This window comes from Arvicanthis niloticus, chromosome 2 (genome assembly GCF_011762505.2).
Source record: "Arvicanthis niloticus isolate mArvNil1 chromosome 2, mArvNil1.pat.X, whole genome shotgun sequence".
Classification (NCBI taxonomy): domain Eukaryota; kingdom Metazoa; phylum Chordata; class Mammalia; order Rodentia; family Muridae; genus Arvicanthis; species Arvicanthis niloticus.
Window position 1 is genome coordinate 82,538,776 of NC_047659.1, and position 26,232 is coordinate 82,565,007.

The window sequence follows — 26,232 nt, forward strand, 5'->3', positions numbered from 1 at the left end:
GGGAAAAATAAAAAATAAAAATGAAAAAAAGAAATATAAAGACAAAAAAAAATGCTTAGAAGAATACAGTTAACTTTCCAAATGAAACCAGAATGTTTGATCTCCTCAGAATGTTCTCCTTGTAGCTCCATAGATAGTGGAAATAAAATAAGATGTTAGCGCACTCGCAGTACTGTTTGGAAGCCTTTGTGATTCTGTAATTTGGGGAAAATAAAGTACACTTGTCTGATGACATCAGTTTTGTTTTTTGTTCGTTTACTTGCCTCAATTGACCAATTAATCTACCCACCCAGGCCATTCAATAAACACAGACTTTCAAGTTAAACCATCAAGTCTAAAACCAAAAATGGGTAAGTTTGGTAATTCTTGATTATGAGATAAGAGTCTATCACAACACCCTGTACTGTATTTACTCTTGAATCCCTATCCAATCCAGGGTAAATGTGTTGGTTATTTTCACAGTGAATGGTCAGAATATTGGTCAAATCCTCATGTCCTTGACTCATACCCTTTGCTCTTTTGCAAGTTATGGTGGTCTGACTGAGAAATGCCTCTCATAGGCTCATGTGTTTGACTACTTAGTCACCACTTGGTAGTACTGTTTGTGAAGGTTATAGAATCTGTAGAAAGTAGAAACTTGTTGGAAGACATCCATCACTGGGGGCAAGCTTTAAGGGATTTTAGCTACATTCCATTTCCTGTTCCTTCTCTCTGCTTCTTGTGACTGGATGACATGTAATCAGCATCTTGCTTTTGGCTTGCTATTATGTCTTCCTCACCATGAAGCATCTATCTGTGTGAAACCACAGACTAAAATAAAGCCTTTCTTTCTTAAAACAATATTTTTGTGCTATGTATATGTTTTGTATGCATTTATTTTTGTACACCACATGTGTGCCTGGTTCCACCAGAGGCTGGTTGAGAATGTACTGGATCTCCTGGAAATGTAGTTTCAGACCATTGTAAGCCACTAAATGGGTGCTGGGAGCCAAAGTGGGGTCCTCTGGAAGAGCATCAGGTGTAGTACTCTAATCTGCTGAGATATTTCTTCAGACTCCTCCTGTTTGTTTTTGCCTTAAAGAATTACTTGCTCTATGAGGTTTTGATAGTTATTTGGAGAGGCAGAGTATGTGTGAAGAGAAAAAGTGCTTGGGTGTGGTAAAGGCCTATTTACCCTCATATGACCTAATCAAAAAGATTTTCTCATGTCTTCTAGGACAGACATCATTAGTATTAACGTGATATCTCACCTGTACCTTGATATGCAAATATTTATTTTATTCTTTTTTGTGGTGTATGAGTGTTTATGAGCATTAGTATGCCTTCCTATGTTTATGTGTGTCGTATCTTCTATGTTTGTGTGCATGTGCATGAATGTGTGTATGTGCAGACTAGAAGTCAATGTCCAGTATTCTCTATTGATTTCTACCTTATCTTTTAAGATAGAGATTCTCACTAAGTCTGGAGCTCAAAGATTGGCCACACTGGCTGGCCCCTGGGATCCTCCTATCTCTGCTTCCCTGGAGTTGGTGGTCACAGGCATATTCTATCATATTAGGCTTTGTTGTTTGTCAGTGTTGCTGCTCCATCCAGACTTAGGTTGTCATGCTTGCATAGCAAACACTTTACTCACTGAGCCATCTTCCCAGTCCTGTGAGTGACCTTAAGATAGGAATATTATCTATCAAGAGACAGTCTGAATGTGATAAGTTTCTCTATTAATAACAAAACTATTGTTTGAGAGCTAAAGAACCCACAATCTTTCCAGCCCATATGCATTCAACAGATCCCAACTTAATATTTAAATACAAGCAGAATGAAATGTAATGTGCAAATTATAGTAAAAATGATAATTTATTGAGTGAAAAAGTTTCTATTCATTCCATTATATAGTAGATTGTGCTAAGAATCATTTAGCATTCAGGTTGAATGTCATCATGCATTCAGGCAGCAGTGGCTCACCTAAAAGTGCATACACAGACGCAAATGATTGAGAACTATTACAGTTAAGACTCAGAATGGCTTATGCAACTTGTCCAGGCAGACTGCATGCATGTATCCATTAGGTTTTAGCATAAAAAGACAAGAAGTGAGAATATGAAAATATATGAGCAGCATTCACATCATACAGAATTCCTGAGAATAGTGTGTGCTATAAATCTTCGAGAAATAATTTATATTCATATGAAAAACATGTATAAAACATTTCTCTCAACTTAAGTAGAATGATCTGATCTAATAAAACTAACGTACTATGAGGGGCTGTCTGTTTTGCTATCAGTGATGATGAAACAAAGTTTGATTGTCCTGCACTGTTTAAGAAACAAATACACCAGATAACTTTTTTTTGGTTCTGTTTTCCCTTATCCATCTCAAAAAAATCAGGCAAGATATTTTCTAAATTATTATACTACAACATTAATTAAAATATCTTTGTTCATATCAATCAAATATTATTTAAACCCCAATGGTGTATAGAAAAACCTAGAAAAAGAATTCTCAAGGAAAAGGCTGTTATTTTCTGTCCTACTGTAAGACACATATCCATCTTGCATCCCTAATTTGGAAAAGATGTAAATGTTAGGTAAACAGAATATGCTCAGGTCTGTAGATACATCTAGTTAATGAAGAAAAGGGAGCGCAAATGCTCCAAAACAGAGGAGCTGAAAATCCTATTTGACAACTGATGGAATCAGCCATTATATTTGTAGTGGAAGAGTCTAGGAACAAGGATTTGTGTTGGAATTCACTTCATACTTCATTTTATTTACATTTATTTTCTTTGTTTGTTTGTTTTGTGGTGCCAAGAGTTGAGGTTATGTGTTCCATATGCATGCTACACACACTGCCACTGAGCTACATCCCCAGATCATGTGGAAGACGTTAGAATCTCAGGCTGTATGCCTGGATCAGAATCATAGGGAAAGTAGAGAAGCGAATATCCTGGGCAGAAACTATAAAGCAACCATAATCAAGTAAACAAAGCTTTTTAAGTGTTAGAATTGGGGCAGTGTACTTCCAATAAGTGAAAAGGGTTTCCTTGATAAAGAATTACTAGTGTGTGCAAAGTAGTTTATATTTTTTTTTGGTGTGTGACTAATCTAACATTTTATGTTTTGTAAACATTTTTGTTTTGCTTAATTGAACAAAACCAAACTGAACAAATAATAGAAATCATAACAAATAATAGAAATCATGTGTTTATGTGTTCTCTGTGCATGTTTATGTGTTCTTTGTGTGATTATCTTCTGTGTTTATGTGTTTTCTGTATGTATGTGTGTGTATGTGTTTATGTGTTATGTATGTGTATGTCATATGTTTACATGTTCTCTGTGTGATTTCACACACCATTCACAGAGAAAAAAGCTCAGATCTTTTCTGTTTTACAAGAGAATGTGTGTTGATTTCTACAATATACCCTGCTCCTTCACTCCTTCACTTTCTTTGTATTCTGCCCATTAATTAATGCTTCCTCTGAGATTCTTTTAGTTGAATACCCCTTCATTTGTGCCCCATCAATGTGGGATAAAGTTGAAATTCAAATAAGGATTCTACAACAAATTATGATCTTCAAAACTAAACTAAATTGGCTTTGTTTCTAGAGAGTTTTGAAACTAGATAAAATCAATTCATTAAAAAAAAAATCTGCCTTCTATGATGAAAAAGTGAAACCCAGAAAGAAATAATACACTCCATGCATGCATTATTTTCATTAGCTCATAACTGAGAATGCATGTTATAGAAAAAGCATAAGTGTTGCAGAACATTTGGCTTCGATTTCCTGAATGAACTATTAGAGTAGCATCCTGTGTAACTGGCCTTAGACTGGAACTCGCATTACACAGTGTAAAGTGCAAATATATAAGGAACATTGGCATATTTACAAAGTTTCAACATAGCATTCTGTGAGATTTGTAATCATTCAGACAGAGAGGGGCACATAGAATAGAATAGAAGATAGGCTTCTGCAGTAAAATACAAATTAATCATGTTCTAATGATACAAGAACAACCATTCAAATATTCGAAGTGGAGCTATTGGCATTTGTTAACAAAATGGGCAATGTATTTGGCTCTGAAGTGATAAAGAAGACTTGAACACAGCCAATCTAATAGAAATATTCCAGTGGTGCACTTTTGGGGAACTTGGATTTTTGGTTTGACTACTATAGTGATGCTCAGCTCTTTAAGTGCATAGTCGACACAGAGCAGCATAAATGCCATGTGCATATATTTGTTATATCAAAGAGACAAAGACAACTCCACAAACCTGTAAGCTGATGGGACATGGGGTTCTGACATCAGAGCCAACAATTGATTTAACTCATTTCTTGTGAATATCTGAGCTTATGTGTAAGTCCTAGAATCCAATTAGTATTTCCAGTTTATGAACATTTATGTGAAAATTTGTCCCTGGAAATTTTACCACTACCTTTCCTATTTGTTCTGCAGCTAATAGTACAGAATGGCCTCAAAACACAGAACTCCCCTGAAGTCTTGCTCTGAGAATCAGAGCCTGGCTCCTGGCCATTCAGTTGCAGCCCTTTGGAGGTCAAAAGTCTTTTCTTTCCTTAGAAGTCTGAGCATTCTAAATCCCATAGGCTGCTATGATGTATTTCCAAGTAGCATTTTACAAAATAGTTTGGCAAGTATGCCTTTCTCTTGGATCCCGTCCGTATTTCAAGTGTCTCATTCCTGCACACTAATGGTACCTCCCCCTTTGGGTAATAGGTACTGCCTAAGGCCATTCATGGTGAATAGGCTGACCACTTTTTCTTCTCTGTTGCTGTAAATGTTCCAGTTCAGCCTCATACATCATTTCTTGAACTAAGTATTTCTCTCGCCGTATGCGCTCACGGAGGCCCTTTGGTATATCAGGAATCAGGTATGCAATGAATGACTTAATGCCAAAAACAAGATGCTGTAAAGGTAAAGATAAAAGTGTGTTTTCAAAGGTTCCAGAGAACTCACTGTAAAATAGAAAAGTCATGAACAATGATCCATTTGTCTCAAAATCAAGCATCAGAACATAGTGTGTAGCATTTAGGATATTGCTTCCAAGACTTACATTATAAATACAAATGTTATTGAGTCACCTTAATTAGACACCAAAAAGTTGTTTCCTCTTTTTAATGCTGTATAATGACATCACTGCATAAAAAACATCTTAAATTCCTGTTTAAAATCATTACATGCTATGCAGTATTACTACAGTATACATTAATAGATACAAATGTATATTCAATAGACAAAAATACATGCAAGATAAATGTGTAAGTCAGGGATTAGACTCAGACTCAACAAAGTATTTTTCAGAAATTTTATTATATAAGTTCACTGTCACCATTACTACTATCAAGACTTTAATTTGTGTTACATAATTTTGGTACAATATGTACTATTTGTGTTTTGAGAATAAACTGGCAGTAGTGGGGGCTTGTTGGTTTTGTTAGTTTGCTTTGAGAAATAATTTTGCTATTATTTTCTGCTCTGGCCTAGAACTTTCTTTATAGATCAACAAAAAGAAATTCACCTGCCTCTATCTCCTGTTTGGTGGGACTAAGGTGTGCACTACCACACCCAGCCTTAGTGTTGGATTTGAACAAGTAAAAATGGAACTCAAAGGCATTATGCTTGTAAGTAAATGTCCAGTATTAGAATGAGATCAATTAAGTCTTCATCCTACAGACACTCAGGGGCTATATACCCCTGATCAAATTATCCACATTCTGTGCCTCTGATAGTGATGATCATGCTCCACCTTAAATGAATTAATTTAACACACATTTGAAGAGCTTAAAAGAGTGCTTGGCACAGCATGAGCTCTGCTCAAATGGCACTTCCTACTGTTATAACTATCCTCTGAGGATGGTAGGTCTTACCATTTCTCAGAAAGGAAAGAGAACAATGTGATATTTGTGAGGTTACTATGGCCTCTTGAAAAATACCTTTATGTAAAAGGCTGTTAGTGGACAATAGATTCTTTATGAGAAAAGGAAGAATTAATTGTACTTTTAGCTGGACTTGCTTATGTGTCCCAAGAAATAGCATGGCAAAGTAGATCTGTAAAACAATTTATATTTTCCCACAGAAAATCAGGACTTCTTGCCCGATCATTTAAACATACAATACTTTTAAAAATTCAGTGATGTGTCTCAAAATGATAGGAATACAAATGAAAATATTGCCATGATTTAGTAAAGTGTAACATATGATAATAAATATTTCATTATATTTAAAGATTATAATTCATATGATTAGTAGGTGTGTTCTAAACATGGGTAGAGATCACTGACACTTCTTTTTAGAGCTAAACACATGAAGCAAGTGCAAGATGAAAGAAATTTTAAGGCACAAAATGATTGAAGTTATTTGGAAAATATAGCATCCAAAGTGCTACTACTACTACATGTATGTGCATATGCATGTGCATGTGCATGTGCATGTGCATGTGCACGTGTATGTGTATGTGCACGTGTATGTATATACACACTTAAGAACCAACAAGAAGAGTTTCACATAAGTTGCTTAAGAGTTACAGGATCAATAATGGGAATGAAGAAAGAGAAATAAAGAGGGCCTCACATGGACCCTTGAGTGATATTACAAACTGATGTGTCTGATTAACTTTGTTCATTTGACTTCTTAGGAATATAGGAAATATGTACATTTTAAAACTAAATAATGAGAAACATCTCATTGAATTATTAGACTGAAAATATGAGTTAAACCATTATACTACCTTCAATGAAGTAGAAAATCTTATTCAGTAAGATATATCTTCATTGATTCAAAGAGACATCAAATAAGAAACTATCAGTCCTCAATCATGTCTTTAGAGGCAAGCATTTCATTTTCAAATACATACAAATTGTAAATTTATATTTGGACATAACTTGGAATATGTCTTTAAATATTGTCTTTAAAAAGCGTTTTTAAGTCAGATTTATTAAGTAGAATGCTTGCCTAGCTGACACAAAGCCCTAGTTTCTATCCCCAGATTCATATAACCCAAGCGTAGTGGTGTGTGCCTATAATTCTAGTGCTTGGGAGGACAGACAGGATGATTAGGCATTTGCGACCAACCTTGGCCAAATTGGAAGTTTGAAACCAGGTTAGTATATTTGAGAAGTTTAAAAAGTATCAAATAAACAAAACTTTTTTGTTTGTTTCAAAAGACTTAAGATAATCAAAATACTATCTCTTTTGGCCATAAAAAATGTGAAATTTTTCGTTGACTCACTGGTAAACCAGAGAAATCGTTCAAACATCCCAGTGCTAAATTCTTCACTATATCATGACTTGTAAAACAACTGATAATATTGTGTGTAGTTCTCTTTAAACTGCCTCACAGTATTACAGTTCAAAACTATCATGTCTGTGATAATCAAACTCCAATGATTTTTAATAAAAGTTTCAGGCAAAATTTATGGAATGTCCAAATTGTTTTAAACAAAATATTCATGTGATTGTCTGTATTTTGAGTTAACAAGTAGTTTTAAAGTCATTTATCAGCTTATGAAAACTACTTTTTTATTTTTAAGCATGGCCTCTAGGAATGTAAATCTAGGACCCTCAAAAGCTTTGTGAGATAGTATCTTTCTCACCAGTTTTCTTGCATAAATAGCCACGAACTTGTGGTTACAGTTTTTAGATCTTACTCATTATTTTTCATGTTATTTATAATTGTTTTACCATATACAACCCTTTCCTGGGCCTACTCAAGTTCTTTTTTAGAAGCCAGTGAAGAATTGTCATCAACCTGTCCTGAGACTAACCTCAAATACAATAATGAAGGCCAATCGAGCAGCCAGGATGTGCCAGTACTGTAAGGTGAACTCATAGGGTTTGGAACTCCAAGGGGGGCCTCTATAGTCTCGGTACCTGTAATCCACAAAAACAGAAAGCATGAGGATAGCAGAACATTCATGATTTGCTCAACTTTCAAAATGTTAATGCTTTTGTACATGTAAAGGGAAGGAGATGAGGTGGCGAAAGCAAGCAGGAAAGATAAATACGTTATAGGTAAGTACCTGCAGTAACCCGATTTTCCCATACCAAGTTCACTCAGGTCAAAGAAGGATAAGCTATTGTTGACATATCCTTTTAGGCAACTAGGAAAAAAAACAGGATTGCATGAGTAATAAATTAATAAATTTCTGAAATACCTTCTTCCTTATGAGTCACAGGATTTAAATACTGCCATTGTTCCCTCTGTTCTAACTACTCAGGACTCTTATTTCAACCTGTCCCCACTCCTTTTTCTGTCATTTCTTCTCAACATTATCCCCACTGATTTTTATTTAGTTTATTTAAAACAAAACAAGACAAATAAAACACCTTTGTGGTTTCTGTTCATAAGACATCCTGCTACTTGTGCATTTAAACTCAGTAAATTTTTTTTTGTAAACACATGCATGCAACACAAATGGCTGGTTATTAGTTATATCTATTTATCACCTATTCACTTATTTAATATATTTATTGTGCACCTATATTTTTCCATCAAAATTCTCAGTGCTTGATATTCAACAGTGAGCAAAACAGATAGTTACAGTGAAATTGCTGTTATCTATAAAGAAAGATGGTTATTAGTCAGGTGTGGTGGTACATACCTTTAATCCTAGTACTCATGAGGCAGAGACAATCAGAACTGTGAGAACCAGGCCAGTCTGGACTACAGAGAGAGTTCCAGGACAGTCAAGGCTACACAAAGAAGCTATGTCTCAAAAACAAACAAACAAACAAACAAACAAAATCAAAATAAGAAAGGAAGAAAGGAAGGAAGAAAGGAAGAAAGGAAGGAGGGAAGGGAAAATAATTGTGATGTTTGCAGGAAAATGAATACAACTGGAAATAATCATACTGAGTTACTGAGTCTGTCCCAGAAAGAAAATTATGGCATGTTTTTCTCAAGTATATTTTATTAGATTTTAGATAGACAGATAGACACGTAAAATTATGTATGCAACTATGATGTGAAAGTAGAAGTCAAACCATTTAGACATACAGTTGGAGTTATTGAGAGGGGAGCAGCATATGGGACTATGAGAAGAATACACTCAAAGTATGCTTGTGAACCAAACATTGAGAAACAGTCCTAGAATAAATGGTTTCTAAAATCTGATGTAAGTATATGTCTATAACATTCTTAAGTTTGAAATATCAGCCATAATCCAACAATAACTTCACTGTATTCCTTGTCAATCCTGAATCCTGTAACATCACTCAAATGTTTTCTTATTGATATTTTCATGTCCACTACTATCTCATCTCTTCATGATTTTCTCTGAAATTTTCTAACCTGGATAGGTTTTCAATTTCATTGCTAAGTACATTTAGAATATTATTAAGTAATTGAGTGTTTCTCTTTATATATGATGCCTAAGTCACAAAAGACCTGCATTGTTTTGCCTGAAATTAGTCTATTCCCCTGGCTACTGAATAAAGAGAACTTAGGTGTTATCCACAGGAAATTCAGGTTCTGAAATGTAAACTCAGTCAGTAGAATTTTCATCCACCACTAGGTGGCAATAGAACTACTAGCAAGTAATTCATTTAAGAAAGATACCAGACAAGAATTCTACACATTTTACACTTGACCTTAAAGCAAAGACTAAGAAGCGACTGACCTATACTTCTCAAATTCTTAAATCTGCTTCTAGGTCATTCTGCATTAAAAAAAGCAATATTTTGGTTTTTCACTATTGATATTGAAACAACATCTTGTTCATTCTCAGACACCATTTCATAATCACACACCTGATGAACCTTTACTGTCATAAATTGACCATATCATATAGTCTTACAGATGCTGTATATCTTAGCAAATGACAAAATTAGAACTCAAATTTTAGGTGTCTAACTTCAAATTCCTTTAAAGCTCTTAAAGACCCCAAAACTTGTTTAAGAAATCAGTAGTAAGATGCTTCTCACTCTTTAAAAAAGAAGAGACACTTGTTGCCAACTGTTTTTCCAGTGTTCTCAGTAAACCCCAGTTCACCAATAGTTAGGTAAAGGTCAATGTCACTCTAAAGCAAAGTTCTGCCTGTTGTGGCTCGTGACCTTTCTCCATTCCTATTGATTCTCCTGAGGAAAAGACTTTTTTCTTCACTCTAGTGCCTTTTCTTCCAGATTTTACATCTAAGGCTGCACCTGCAAAGCTTTTAAAGGTGGCCTTAGTTCTCTCTAGTTAGTTCTCACAGGCTTTGTTCCCATATACATATTAAAAGGAAAAGTCTGAATTGACAAATATTGCCTAACGTGACTGTCTAAATCCAGTTATTTTGTCTCCCAGAGACAACAAAGTCTAGAGATAATTATTGTAATCAGAATGTATGGATTGAGGTGACTGTAATGATATCAACAGGTCAGAGACCACACATGCTGCTTTGCACCCCAGAGTGGGCAAAATAACCATCTTCCTGATGGGAAAGAATTACATGAATTAAAATGCCAATGGCAAAACCAAACAAAAGCAAAGCAAACCAACCAGCCAACCAACCAGCCAACCAACCAGCCAACCAACCAACCAAAGGACCAAACAGAGGAAACATTGCAGAGGTTGAGAAGTTGCCCTACTTTGAAATGTGTATTTCAACTTTAGATGAAAAACACACACCAGCCACATAGAAGGAGGTGATTCTGCATCAGTCATCAGTCACATTCCTAACTCTATATGCTTTAAAAAATGTCTAGGCCTGAAGACTACAGACTTTTCAGGCTCCATTTCTCACTTTTTACTCTGTTTTTTTTTTTTTTTTTTTTTTTCTTATCAGCTTCATCTTCTCTCTGCATAGCAAAGATACCTTGTCCCCTTCCTTGAAGAATTTAAGTTTAATTCAGGCTCTAGAACTGGACCTTTCTAGAAGCATTAGAATTTTCTTAGCATTTTGACACATTTTTTTTTTCAAGTAAAAACCAACTCTTAAGTGAGTTGCTGTAGAAAGCACTTTCTGTTCTTAGCCCTGATTGCTTTTATCTAAAAACCAAACTATAAATACAATGATCAGAAAAAATTACTTTTTAATGGGCACAGAACAAAACTTTCTAGTTGTCCATTAGCTGCAAGTATAAAATAGATCAGAAAGAAATAGTCAAATTTCAAACTTACTTTTCATTCTGCTTTACATGATTTGCACAAGGGCCATATTTGTACTCATAGACAAAGCGTGGGATGTAATCAGATGTAATAGCAATTACAAATGCATTGGTGATCACAGCCAATATGCCAATTCCCTCAAGAATTCCAAGCCAGATACCTGAGGGGAGAAAAAAGATTAAAACGAGTGAATTAAAAGTGTACAAGATGAAAACACTCTGGTTAATTTTACTTTCAAAGAATATTCTGTTTATTTAGAGCCATATTTCTGTACATCATTTACTTTTCTTTCCCTTAAAGGTTATATTCCATTGTGTGTACATGTGCTCATGCCCTTGGGCATCTGGAGGAAGCAGAAGAAACCATCACATTGCCTAGTGAGCCACCCCAGTGTTCATGATGAGGACTTAACTCTGGTCCTTGGGAACAGCAGCAATTGATCTTAACAGATAGGCCATCTCTTCAGCCTCTCGTTACGTTACCTTTTTACTAGAGTTTCTCACACTCCACGTATTAGAGATGTTGCAAATACTATTTTTAAAAAGGGAAAATTCAGTCTTACCTATGTCAGTGGCTCGGGCTGGCAGAGGCCTCCTCCACTGGGTCACAAATTTATATGCATCCAATCTGATTTCTATGATATTATTTAATAAAGCCAAAAGAGGGGCCAGGGGAAAAGCAGCAACAAAGATGGTAGTAAAACCAAATTGCAGAACTGTAAAACAAGAGCAGTAGAAAGTTATGGAGATACACAGTAACATCCACTGAATGCCCCACCATGCCAATTAGAAACACTGGAGAAATTACCTTAAATTATTGCAGTAGTACTACCCTGTAGTGGGATATATTCCCTGCAACATTTACCATAAACTAGGTAATTTGGGAGGAGCTAACGTGGGAGTATTAAGGAGAGGAAGAAGAGAGGAAAAGGAGGAGCTAGGAAGAGGCAGAGATGTAGGAGCCACGAGAGACCACACACGTATTGAGAGCAGTCCTGGGTAACAATTTATATCATAAGGTTAGATATTGGGACACACCTCTAATTGTGTGGGCATCTTGGTAATTGAGCATTACCAAACATATAAAGCCTTTGGATAATCTTTAAGCATTAGAGTCTTATCTCTACCAGGTACCTCGTGGATAGTGGGATAGTCTGGGCTCAGCCCAGCATAGTGGAGACAGCGTGGTAGATTGGCAGAGACATCTCCCATGCTGGCATCTCGTGGGTGCCAGGGCTGGTGTTTCTGGCTGGCCATTTCTAGCTGTAGTGCATGCACAAGTCCTCTGGCCGTGGGACATGGTGGCAGAGCTGCCACCGCTTAGAGAGTCAGCTCAAGAAAACACCATTTCTAAATATTAACTTTAACACTACCCAGTAAATATTCTTAATTTTATAGTTGAAGAAACTTTTGTTCCTAGGTGGTAGGTAAACTTGTTGAAAGAATAGATGATAAAAAAATGTTAAAAACCTGTATTCCATCCTAGATATGGACATATTTAATGGATACTCCCCAAGTCCACACCCCTTATTATATGAGAAGGAAGGGGGGGGGAGATAAACAGAAAGAGAGAAAGAGAAGGGGAAGGAAGTGGGAGAAGGAAACATATAAAAAAGACAGGCAGAGGAGCATTTCCTTAAGGAAATTGCTTGGCTCTGGCCAGGTCCCTAAAGACCTCCAGTGCACTACCCCATCTTCTCCTTTTCTAGATGAGGACACTGAAGGTCAGAGTGTAATGAAGTCAACAACTAGAGTGAGAGTCCACATTTCCTTAATATAAATTAATGACATTCCTGCAGAGACTAGGACTCAGACTGGGTTTTATAGGTTGAAGGTGATGAATAAGAGAAGAGCAGAAGGGGTGAACATGGCCATACACTGTATGTTACATACATTGTGTATAACAAAAAATAAATAAAAACATTATTTAGAAATAACTATGACTTTATTTTCTTCATAATGAGATCTAGGTTTTTAATTTTTCATCTAATAAGTGCTCAAGATCCCATTGTGGTGGTACATGCCTGTAATCCTAGCTTTGGGGATACCACAACAGGTAGATTGTGAGTTTAAGACCAGCTTGAGTTGTTTATTCATCAAGTTCAAGATCAGTATTAAATACATCGTAAGAACTTATCGCAAAAAGATAGATGCTAGTAAGATCTTATCTCAAAAACAAAGATACTAGAGGCTTCCTTGTGGCAACAACTTCATTTTTACCAAATGTCATAGCTTCTTTAACATGACATAGGTGAAAGCTCACAGTGCCCCAGACTCTTGACAGTGTTAGGACACATGTTCACTTGTGGTTCAGAATGCTCAGAGCTGCCGGGCGGTGGTTGCGCATGCCTTTAATCCCAGCACTTGGGAGGCAGAGGCAGGTGAATTTCTGAGTTCGAGGCCAGCCTGGACTACAGAGTGAGTTCCAGGACAGCCAGGGCTACACAGAGAAACCCTGTCTCGAGAAACCAAAAAATAAAATAAAATAAAATAAAATAAAATAAAATAAAATAAAATAAATTGCAGAATGCTCAGAGCTGAAAAGAGTATTGTCATTAATATTGTTTTCCTCTTGAACCAAAGCTCATGTGAACTAGGAAAAGCAACACCAAGAAGACCAAATCATCCTGCAAAAAGTCTCTTCTTACCCATTTCTAAGTACTCGTCCATCAGCCCATGAATGTTCATAGGCTGAAGGTTCCAGTCATTTTCCCACTGTGGAATGGAAGCGTCCTGTATTCCCCGTTTGATTTTATGTCGTGACCACCAGTTTTGGATTAACCTGCATCAGAGAGCAGACCAAGGACATGTGACCTGTTACTGAATCATCTGTGGAAAAATGTTTATTTTTACTAAGAAATAACAATTTTCAACTAATTACTAGTTATTTCAAGTATTCCTGGAACTGAAGATAGTAAACAGTTTTAACTCTTTTTTTTTCTTTTACTTATTTTTTTTTTCTTTATTTACATTTCAAATGTTATCCCCCTTTCAGGTCTCCCCTCTGGGAACTCCCTCTTTCATCCTCAATCCCCCTGCCTCTATAAGGGTGCTCCCTCACCCACCCTCCTACTACTACCTTCCTGCCCTGGCATTTCCCTACACTGGGACATTGAACCCTCTCAGGCCCAAGGATTGCTCCTTTCACTGATGTCCAACAAGGCCATCCTCTGCCACATATGTGGCCAGAGCCATGGGTCCCTTTCTGTGTACTCTTTGGTTGGTGGTCCAGTCCCTGGGTAGTTTTAACTCTTGAATAAGTAAAAATAAAGTGTGAACTTTACAACTATAGAGTTGAATTAAAAAGATTTAGCAAGTTCTTATCATTCTCAAACTCTCTATGGCTTTCCAAACATCTGGATATTTATTAGAAATCCATTGCTCATAAACTGAGCTGTTTCTTGATGTTGATTAGGCTAAATCCATTTCTCCTATCTCCACATGTAAGAACTCTTATGTTGCCTGTTGTCAGGAGGCCTGAGCCATCTATTGCTTACTATCCATCATTTTTGGGGCAGCTTCTGTGGACATGGATACAATTATGTTCTGAAGGAAATAGCAGGCCTACTTCAACTTTCAAGGGTCCTGAGTTTTGGTCTCCATTCTGTCATGTGTTGTATGTGGGATTTTTGTCAGATAACTTCACTTCTTTGAGCTATAAACATGAACACTAATAAAGGCACCCTGCTGTTGTTGTTAAGAATTGTCGGGCCATAGCTATGCTTACATGAGTCATTATCTGGCATCTAGAAAAGAAAGAAAAATATTCTATCTCCTGCCTGAGAATGATACTATAAAGTTTAGTGGTAGCCTGGTATACAATGTGAGGGGCTTTTGTATAACAAATTATTTAAAAATTTCGGAACAAGATACTCTAGGACAACAATTTTTCATAACTCATTGAAAAGAACCCAAGACCCAATTATAAGGAATTACAGATTCAGAATCTGATGGAATAAGAAGTTCTCCAGTCAGCATCCCATGGAGGCCCCTTTTGGAGACTCATGAAGATGTAAAAGGTCAGGCACATTAGAATCGATACAGTTTGCTTATTTCAATTTTAAGGTTTTAATTGAATGGACATCTGGAAGCTAAACAGTGTCAACTAACCAGGACCCCCGGGAACTCCCAGAGACTAAGTCACCATACATAGAGCACAAACAGGATGGTCCAAGGCCTCTAGCACATATGGAGCAGAGGACTGCCTTGTCTGGCCTCAGTGGGAGAGAATGCTGTGCCTAATTCTGTAGAGACTTGATGTGGCAGATTATGGGGATGCCCATGCCCAGTGTGTGTGTGTGTGTGTGTGTGTGTGTGTGTGTGTGTGTGTGTGTGTATAGCACCTTCTCAGAGACAAACAGAAGGGGAATGGGGTGAAAAACTCTGGGAGGGGAACCAGGAGGTGGGGGCAACATTTGGGATGTAAATAAAAGACACAAAAAGAAAAAAAACCTAAAATAAAATTTGAAAACTACTGCTTTAATGATCCATTCATTCCTGCTAAGTTTTCACCTGCAAGGCCATTTGTCTAAGTCTGAAAAACACAAATGGAAGATATCCTATTTTTCCTTCAGTACTTGATGTGCATGATTCAGGCTTACCACCTAGACAAGCTCATTATTAAAACAAGTATCTCATATGTCTAATGAATATAATTGCAGACCACACATGATGATGGTGGTGGTGGTGGTGGTGGTGGTGGTGGTGGTGATAATGATGCAAAGAATCCTTTTCTATGCTACAATGGCTACAATTCTGCCCTGTTGGATTTTATAACATGCTTCTGAAAGATTCAATCCTATGCCGAACTGTTGATATCTTATTTCCTCAGCTGTGTTCATAGGATACTTCCATCCCCTACATCTAAAAGTGGTAAGCAAAGGAGAAGGGACATATAGCAAGTACAGGAGGGTCCCTAGCCTTTAATTCTTCATGCAGGTTTTATTTAGAAGAGATGTCACTGAATTTGTTATATAACTTAAGTATATTAATACATATGCATATATGTCTATAATATACATTCCTCACAAGCGTTTTGTTGTTTTAAATTAAATTTTAAATTAATATTGGGTCATTTCAGTTTCCTTTTGTAAATTTCTTGTTTCACAAATGAAAGAAAAAAGAAATCAGAGAGGTGACATAACCCTCATTGGGATTATCAAGGAATTGAGGCCAAAAGTAGGTAGTTCTGATGCCATGCTCTAAGTCTTCCTGTAGTTTAACCACTGCTCAGCATGCTGCTGTGTTTATATGTCTTCTCCATCTTAGGTCAGTGGCTCAGGAGTGCCATTTATAGGAAGACATGAAAATAAAATTTTATGAGTAAACTCATTTTGTATCATTAATTCATGAGGAAATCTATTTATATCATCAATCAGCTCAACAGTTTGACCTCCAAAGGTAAATGTTCTCCCAGGATGTTACCATGTCAATTTGCATCTAGTGATGTTTGTAGAGGTGGGGAGAGGAGGCATTATAAAAGGACCGTCAAACTTTGTTCTTTCCAACCTCTTCTACTTGATGTATTATTTTAGAAGGAAAGGGGGCACTTTTTATTTAACAATAATGTCACCACCACCTTACATCTGTTGATAGTTCTGAGACACCAAGAAGTTATTTTTACTTTTGAGACTCTGTCTTGTGAAGGGTTGAGAAATAGCTAATAAGCTGAACTAGTATTCTCTACACATTCATTCCTTCAACCCCAACAGCTGTTCCTAAAAGTGACCTCACCATTTATCTTTTCTTAGACACATGAGAAATCAAGTCTCAGAAAGCCAAAACTTATGGGCAATCACACATTTAGTCAGGATCAGAATGGTAGCTGACCAATCATCTATCTATTCATGAACCCCACATTATAACTATATATAAGAGACATCTAAAGTCAGTGTGCTCACGGATATCCCAGCTCCATGAAGTTGTTCCATATTTGCTTCAAAAACATGATGACTCCCATCTGGAGGCAGAGGTCTATCAGACAGCCACTAGGATGGCACTGAAATAGAACAGGGAGAGCCATAAGGAGCCTGCTGTCTCCTAGCCACCAAGCTGGCTCAAACAGCTCCAACTTTAAATTACAAAGTAAATTGTACATCTGGGTCACATTTACTCATGTAAAAATGGAAACAGGTACAATGACATTGGGGGAAGCTTTGGGTAATTATGGTGGGGTTTGGGTTAGCTTTTAGTGAGCACTGGCTGTCTCCCAGTGTCAATCATGCACACATATAATGAATGCTAACACGTGTTCTATATCTATAAATAGTAGAGTATTAGAAAAAATAAATCTGACACATTGTTTAAAATTTTGTTTCTAGGAAACTCTATTTTCAAATAATTTTAGGTTTTCTGAAAGATTTTCAGACATTTTAATAAATTCCTATAAATTCCTTCCCGTCCAGCTCAAATGTAAAGAATTAGCAGAAGTGCCTTGTAATTAAGTAAATTACTATCGCCACTTTCATTCCTCCCCCCTTTCTCCTCAACTGTTGAACAATACAATCAGCATACTGCACTGCATATCTTTCAACTCTCCCCATTTTCTTTTTGGAACAGGTTTTTTGTTTGTTTTCTGTTGTTTTGTAACCTCGAGAGATTTTGAAGATCACTGGAACATTCAGGCCTTCTTTTCTGAGTTTATGTGAAGATTTTCTTCTGTGCTAATTGTTGCTGTTGTTTAGATTTCCATTCAGTTTCCATGAAACACACACACACACACACACACACACACACACACACACACACACACTTAATTCAACCCAGCAACCAATATGTGCTGTGGAAACTGCACTATAAAAGCAATGCAGGTGGAAAACGTAGGTCTGCATCTTTAGAAATGAGATCATGTCCTGCTCATAGGATGATTGTTTCTATGGCTTTGATCCATAGTTTCTATTTCTGTTAAATTGGTACTAGTGGGACTTCAAAAGGAATAAATAATTAAGACATAAAAGAGCCTACTTTTCCTGTTCCAGCCCAGTGGCACAACAATCTGAACCAGAGAGTAGGTGTGCTCATGGCCATGCTCACTGCACAGCAGGGTCGAAAGTCTATCATCTTAGCACACTTCTTTCTAGCATGAATGTATGACCCCCCTAAACTCATTCCACTTTATACCATAAATGTGCTGGGTGGAATATGTGAAGCTGAATCACTAAGATACAGGGGACATCACAGTTCAATGAGATTGCTCTTCACTTTTTCAGAGAGACTTGAGGGCAAATTGACATGTTCAGAGCCTGAGGAAAGAAGACTCTAGTCTCCTCTCACAATGCACCAGGCTAAGGATAAATTCTATTTACCAAATATGTCAGTTACCTTGGAGTGTAGTCATGAGATGTGTATATTATTATAAAGGGACAGGAAAAAGGAAACAAGAAATATATGATTGAATCATTCCTGTAAAGTGTAGGCCAAAGTTAAAAGACAGGTCAATAATGAATATGTTAAAATTGAGCCCGGAAAAATGTGTAATTTATAAATCTCTTTATATGCTCCATAGAAAGCAACAAAGAACAATGGTTTTAGTTTGTCCAATTCATATAGTGATGGCCTTGAGCTAAAGCCAGTCCTTAAACACTCTAAATTTCATTTGATAAAATATACTTAGAATGTATAATGGGCAAGAATGAATATGTGAAAAACCTAGGCATTTGTGAGCAAACCAAAGTTCTGTGTTTTCACATATTTTCTCCTGTTTTGATAAGAATGTGTTTGGGGAGAGTGAAGGGAGGCTTAGAGTCTGTAGTCACTATAGCTCTTGTGAAGAAGCAAGGGAATAGACAGGAGTATGCTCTATTTTACCTACTTTAGGGTTTTTACTGTAAAGTAAGCTCACTTGTGTGAGCCCACAAAATGCACTTTTATGGCTATGTTCACATCCCATCCAAGTGGTGGCTGGGAAACAGTGTTCAGAGCAAGACTTTGAAGCTATATTGCTTTTATTCAAGTCATAATTTCATCAGTTTTCTGACTTTATGCAAATTATAAAACTACTCTACTTTTTGTCTACTCATTTATAATATCAATATAATAACAATAATGATAATAATAATAATAACAGCAACAATAATAATAAAAGTAATAGGAATAGGAATAGTTGTTATAAGGATTTAATAAAATTATATAGAAAGAATACTTAGTAACTATTGATGGAATATGTCAGCATGTAGTAAGTGCTTGATAAATGGCAATTTAGAACAATGTAATAATAAATAATGTTATTTTGGAGTACATTAACTATAGAGAGAGTCATAAATATGATGTAGCCATTTCTTAAAAGTTCTGACAAATTGTATCATTTTTCTTCCTTTATACTGGTTACTATCAATTTTGCCTTTTGATTGAAATGTGAAAGTTAATTTAATTTCACAAATGAGAGCATATGCTACTTCTTGCTATTACTAATCATAAAAGGAAGAAGCTAAGAGTCCCAGATAAGATGTTACCAAATTGGAAATTTAAGCACATAGACTGCTAGAGCCCAAAGACAAAGCATTTGTTCATTTCAGATGACTTCTTGCTCTATATGATTATTAATGCTATCAAATAAAAAGATGGGTTTGTCCATTGCAGTCCCTCCATCAGAAGTGCACCATCAAGTCTGTGTGTATACTTGCTTCTTATGTGAAGCAATTCAGAGTGAATATTTATCCTTAATTTTCATACTTTATAATTGGAGATTTCTAGGGTCCATAATAAATTACAATGCTAATGTTATTTTTACCTAGAACATTTAGTCCTTTGTGCATAAATATAGCCACCACATATCACATCTATAGTGGAAAACGTGGAGGAGGGTTATGAAACACTTGTGTAATACCAGTATTATAATTATTTTCCTGGAACTTTCCAGGATTAATCAATACATCCTACAATTAATTAATTAATAATAAAAATTAATAATTATGATTATACATATTTGAATACAATAAGTGATAGTGGTAGCTCTTAAAAGGGCGTCAGTATGCATCTACTACATGGCTATAACTCCTCAGTTCCCACTTTAGGTTTTTTAACTAACCCAGTCAAGTCACCATGATAGAAGTACTCCTTAAATAACTAAGTGGGTGACCAAACTTTTGTTGAATATCAGCATCATTCTTGGCCATAAATAACAACAAAACCAAAGTAACTGACATATCGATAACCAGAACAAAAGAAAACTGAGAAACGTGAGACTTCCAGGCAAGCTCAGGGTTACCATGGTCTTAGTGTCCATCTCCCCCCTCCCAGTGTCTTATTTATAACAGCCTGTTTAGGTTGGGATTCATTAGGCACTCAGGGTTTGCATGCAGCTTGTATCTTCAGTTTTCAGCTCTCAAATGTTGGGGTTGTAGGAATGTATAATGGCACTCAGTCTTTGCCTTTGGCCACAGAATAGTACAGGTACAGCCATGGTGCCAGAACAATGATAAGTATCAGCAACAATTTGTAAAGATTATCCCTTAGGACAGGGTTGTGCTTATTGTGCTTTGTAAATTAACTCCTATCTATAAATAACTTGGAAGCCCAATTATTATTACTACCATTTTAGTATGGAGAATTAGATAGTCATGAATGATAAAAGCAAAAAACAAGTTGTAATGGTAAATAATATTTGAGCCAGCTTTTTTATTGTAAAGCAGGAATTGTGAGAAAATATTAGGCTTCATCCATGTACAGAGACAATTTCTGAAACAATCTAGAAAGATATCATCAGTGGGGTCTCCTGGTAATTTTGAGGAACTTTGTATAGAGACTGGAACTATCCCTGCACTTTTCTGTTGTAATCTTTTCTTAACTCCTTTTACATTACAACTTCATATTAAAATCACCATATATTAATTGGGTATTTTTTCAAATGGAATCATTATTAAAGTCACTTTGGTTAGGAGAAGGAACAAAATTCTGATCAGAACAGAGATCAGACATGGACATGATTATAAGATATAGGCTTCAACAAATCTAGATTCTGCTTTTGCTATTAAATGCATAGCTTCTATTTGGTAGAAATACTTTATTATTATTAGCACAAAAGTAAGTTTTGAATTGGTAAATATCACCATATTAGAAAATAAGATGAATAAAAATGAGTTATTTTATGTTCCTAGAATTGAGAAGAAATTTTGTAGGATAATATCAATACTAAAATCCAATAAGAGCACAGTCATTTAAGGTAGGTATAATGGCAAAAGTCTAACAAAGAGACTTCCCACTCTAGAAAGTACTACTGTTTGGAAGACAATTTCTCAGCTTCAGGGAAGCCTCATGGAATGCAGAAACCTTATGTTTTCATCTTATTTACATAGGCTATATATATTTCATAAATCAATAAAGAAATAAAGAATATACTTTCTTCTCAGCACCTCATGGCACCTTCTCTAAAACTGACCATATAATCAGTCACAAAACTAGCATCAACAGATAAAAGAAGATTGAAATAATCCTATGAATTCTATTAGATTACCGTGGACTAAGGCTGTATTTTAATAACAACAAAAATAAAAGAAAGCCCACATACTGTGAAAAACTCTTTACTCATTGATAACTTGGTCAGGGAAGAAGTAAAGAAAGAAATTAAAGACTTTCAAGAATTCAATGAAAATGAAGACACATTCCCCAACTGATGGGACACAATGAAAGTAGTGCTAAGAGACAAATTCATAGCATTAAGTGTCCTCTTAAAGTAACTGGAGAGCTCCTACACTAGCGACTTAATAGCACACCTGAAAGCCCTAGGAAAAAAGAAGCAAACACACCCACTAGGAAGAAATAATCAAACCCAGGGCTGAAATAAATCAATTAGAAACAAAGAGAACGTTACAAAAAATCAACCAAACCAAAAACTGGTTCTTTGAGAAAATCAACAAGATTGATAATCCCTTAGCTAAATCAACTAAAAGATGCAGAGAAATTATCCAAACTAATAATATCAGAAACAAAAAAGGGAGAACAGAAACTGAAGAAATTCAAAATATTAACAGATCCTACTATAGAAGCCTATATTAAAAAATGGACAATCTATATGACACAGATGATTTTCGAGACAGATACCTCATAGCAAAGTTAAATTAAGAGCAGATAAACACTCTAAACAGTCTATAACCCCTAAAGAAATTAAAGCAGTCATTAAAAACCTCCCAACCAAAAGAAGCCCAGGGTCAGATGGTTTTAGTGCAGAATTCTATCAGGCCTTCAAAGAAGAAATAATACTAATACTTTGTAAACTATTCCACAAAACAGAAACAGATGGAACACTACCTAATTCATTCCATAAAGACACAGTTAATCTGATACCTGGATCACACAAAAACCTGGAAAATAAGAGAACTAACTTCAGATCAATTTCTCTTGTGAATATCAATGCAAAAATACTCAAAATTCTTGCAACCTAAATCCAAGAACACATCAAAACCATCATTCACCATGATCAAGTAGACTTCATTCCCAGGATGCAAGAATGGTTCAGTAAATGAAAATGCATTAAAGTAATCCAGTATATAAACAAACTCAAAGAAAAAAATCACATAATCATCACATTAGATGCTGAAAAAGCCTTTGACAAAGTATAACACCCGTTCATGTTAAAAGTATTTTAGAAATCAGGAATTCAAGGCACATACCTAAACATATAAAAGCAATATACAGCAAATAAACAGCCAACATCGAATTAAATGGAAACTTAAAACAATTCCATTAAAATCAGGGACAAGACAAGGTTACCCACTCTTCCTATCTATTCAGAGTAGTTCAAAGTTCTTGCTAGAGCAATAAGACAGCAAAATAAGATCAAGTGGATAAATATTGGAAAAGAAGAAGTCAAGCTATCACTATTTGCAGATGATATGATAGTATATATAAAAGACCCAAAAAAATTCTCTACCTGAGAACTTTTATAGCAAATAAGCAACTTCAGCAAAGTGCCTGTATATAAAATTAATTCAAACAAACCAGCAGCCTTCATTTATACAAATGATAAATGGGCTGAGAAAAAAATTAGGGAAACAACACTCTTCACAATAGTCACAAACAATATGAAATATCTTGGTGTAACTCTAACCAAGCAAGTGAAAGACCTGTATGACAAGAACTTCAAGTCTCTGAAGGAAGAAATCAAGGACAACCTCAGAAGATGGAAAGATCTCCCATGCTCACAGATTGGAAGGATTAACATAGTAAATATGGCCATCCTACAAAAAGTAATATATAGATTCAATGAAATCTCCATCAAATTTTCAATACAATTCTTCACAGGCATGGAAAAAGTAATTCTCAATTTCAAAGGGAAAAACAACAAACCCAGGATAGCAAAAACAAAAAAAATTTTTTTCAACAATAAAAGAACTTCTGGGGGAATCACCATCTCTGACTTCAAGTGGTACTACATAGCAATAGTGAAAATGTCACATGATATTAATAATGAAACAGACAGGTTGATCAATGGAAGAGAAGTGAAGACCCATAAATAAACCCACACACCTATGGATACTTGATTTTTGACAAAAAAGACAAAACATTCAATGGAATAAAAGAAAGCATCTTTAACAAATGGTGCTGATCTATCTGGCTGTCTGCATGTAGAAGAATGCAAATTGATCCATAGTTATCTACTTGTTCAAAGCTCAAGTCCAAGGGGATAAAGGACCTTCACATAAAACCAGAAACACTGAATTGAATAGAAGAAGAAGCAGGAAATAGCCTTGAACACATTGGCACAGGGAAAAATTTCCTGAACAGAACACCAATAGCTCAGGATCTAAGATCAACAATTGACAAATGGGACCTCATGAAACTGAAAAGCTTCTGTAAGGCACAGGACACTGTCAACAGGACAAAATGCAACCTACAGATTGGGAAAAGATCTTCATCCTACATCCCATAAGGGGCTAATATCCAAAATATACAGAGAACTCAAGAAGTTAGATTCTTAAAAACTAAATAATCCAATTAAAAGATGGGGTATAGACCTAAACAAAGAAATCTCAACAGGGAAGTCTCAAATGGCTGAGAAGCACTTAAGAAAAGTTCAACATCCTTAGTCATCAGGAAAATGCAAATCAAAACAACTCTGAGATTTCACCTTATACCAATCAAAATGACTAAGTTTAAACCTCAAGGGACAGAACATTCTGGTAAGGATGTGAAGAAAGAGGAACATTCCTCCATTGGTGTGAGATTTTACACTGGTACAACCACTCTGGAAATCAATCTGGCATTTCCTCAGAAAATTGAAATAGTTATACCTGAAGACCCAGCTATACCACTCATTGGTATACACCCAAAAGATGTTCCACCATACTACAATGACACATGCTCCACTATGTTTATAGAAGCTTTATTTGTAATAGCCAGAAGCTGGAAACAATTCAGATATCCCTCAACCAAAGAATGGATACAGAAAATGTGGTTCATTTACACAGTGGAATACTATTCAGCTATTATAAATGAAGATATTATGAATTTTTCAGGCAAATGGATGGAACTAGAAAAATCATTCTTAGTGAGGTAACCTGGATCCCAAAGGACATGTATGGTATGCCCTCAGTGATAAGTGGATATTGGCCCATAATTTCAGAATACCCATGATACAACTCACAGAGTTTAGAGAGCTTAACAAGAAGGAAGGCACAAGTGTAAAAACCTGAAACCAATTTAGAAGGGGAATACAATAATCACAGGAGGCAGAGGGATATATAAAACTAGGTGGATGAGGGGAGGAGAAAAGGATGGGCAGGATCAGGTACAGGGAGAGACAGGAGGAACACTCAGAGAGCCAGGAGAATGAATTGAAATGTGCAGCAGTTGGGGATATGGGCAAGATGAACCTCTAGAAAGTTTCAAAGACCTGGGATGTAAGAGGCCAGGACTCAATGGGGATGACATTATTTGAAATGCCCAATAGTGGGGAGATGGAACACGAAGAGACCATCTCCAGTAGATGTGGCCCCTAGTTGAGGAAGGGGGTCACCCTCCCATCTAGTGGGTATACGGTGGGGGTGGGTGGGCATGTGGGAAGTACTGTCTCAGAGGTGGGAGGGGTGAAGAACTCAGGGAGGGGGGACTGGGAAGGGGGAACTTTTGGAATGTAAATAAAAATAAGTTAATAAAGATTTTTAAAAGAAAAAAGAATAAAAATGTATAATCTTTCTAAAAAGAAATATGAACTTCTGCACATGTGCACACATATTTATATATGACTAGTTCATGCTAGATTTATTTTTAGACTAAATTTTTGTTTCATCAAAGGGAACATAACATATTTATAGTTGGAAACTCATTCAACAGATGATAATACTTTTTCCAAATGAGTAAAATTATGGGGACTATATTTGTGGGGCTTGTAAATAGAAAACAAACAAAAGCAAACAAGCAAATATGACTTAAAAAGTAATGAGAAGAACCCAGAATATTGGTATTTATCATCCTATTTTAAAAATAAATAAAGCCCCTTCCATTTTAAACAGAACAACCTCTTCTCTTCCAAAATGTGTCTCTAACACTCTTGGACATCTTCCCTCCTCATCTCATTACCTCCCGCAGTCACTGGCCTGTATCCATGCCCATCTGCACACCCACTCGCGTGGGGTTACTTACTTCCTCCAGTCTCCACCGCTCAAAAAGTTTATTGTATTTTCCTGGGTGGCCTACGAATCTGTAAAAAAAAAAAAGTGTTTGAATTCATTAGCAACTAAGTGAGGTTCACCTGTTGACACATTACACAAAGTCCTTGTGTGGGTAGACAGAACTGTTCACTGGTGCAATTTGTCCCATGCAGTTGATATTTGCTAAGTTTAAACAACATCAAAGAAACTTACTTCAGAATGAGAGAGTGATGTATGGACTCAGTATCAATGGATGACAAAAGTGCAGATATATAAAACTGATGATATTTAATATTTTATTCTATGTGGAATTTTAGTATTGTGTGGGCTAGGTTAATGAATACCATCATAGTGTACTGAATGATTTTGTTCAAAATGTTTCTAGCTTCTGAATGGTACCAAGTAGAGGGCTAACAGGGCATGTTAATTTTATACTTTCCCCCCCTCAGATTTCAGATAAAAACATCCTGGTTTCTGTACCAAAACAATTGTAGCCCAGGGATACATAAAAATTCTTTTTTTCTCAGTAAAATAATAATTAGTGATAA

The 26,232-nt window shown here is 36.0% G+C and overlaps 1 protein-coding gene across 2 annotated transcripts in view; it reads right to left on the reverse strand.

The window, feature by feature from the left end:
* Positions 1-1,835: 1,835 nt before the first annotated feature.
* Ano3 (anoctamin 3) overlaps positions 1,836-26,232 on the reverse strand; it is a 266,616-nt gene continuing 242,219 nt past the window's right edge. Inside the window, exons 20-27 of one of the 2 annotated variants that reach the window (XM_034495046.2) lie at positions 25,677-25,734; positions 17,000-17,097; positions 13,748-13,881; positions 11,663-11,815; positions 11,113-11,260; positions 8,033-8,113; positions 7,778-7,883; positions 1,836-4,920 (exon numbers count right to left, since the gene is read on the reverse strand). In XM_034495046.2, the coding sequence (XP_034350937.1) occupies positions 4,738-4,920; positions 7,778-7,883; positions 8,033-8,113; positions 11,113-11,260; positions 11,663-11,815; positions 13,748-13,881; positions 17,000-17,097; positions 25,677-25,734 (961 nt within the window). In that variant the 3' untranslated portion in view covers positions 1,836-4,737. The remainder of the gene's footprint in view (positions 4,921-7,777; positions 7,884-8,032; positions 8,114-11,112; positions 11,261-11,662; positions 11,816-13,747; positions 13,882-16,999; positions 17,098-25,676; positions 25,735-26,232) is intronic. The other variant, XM_076929413.1, reaches the window with a different exon arrangement.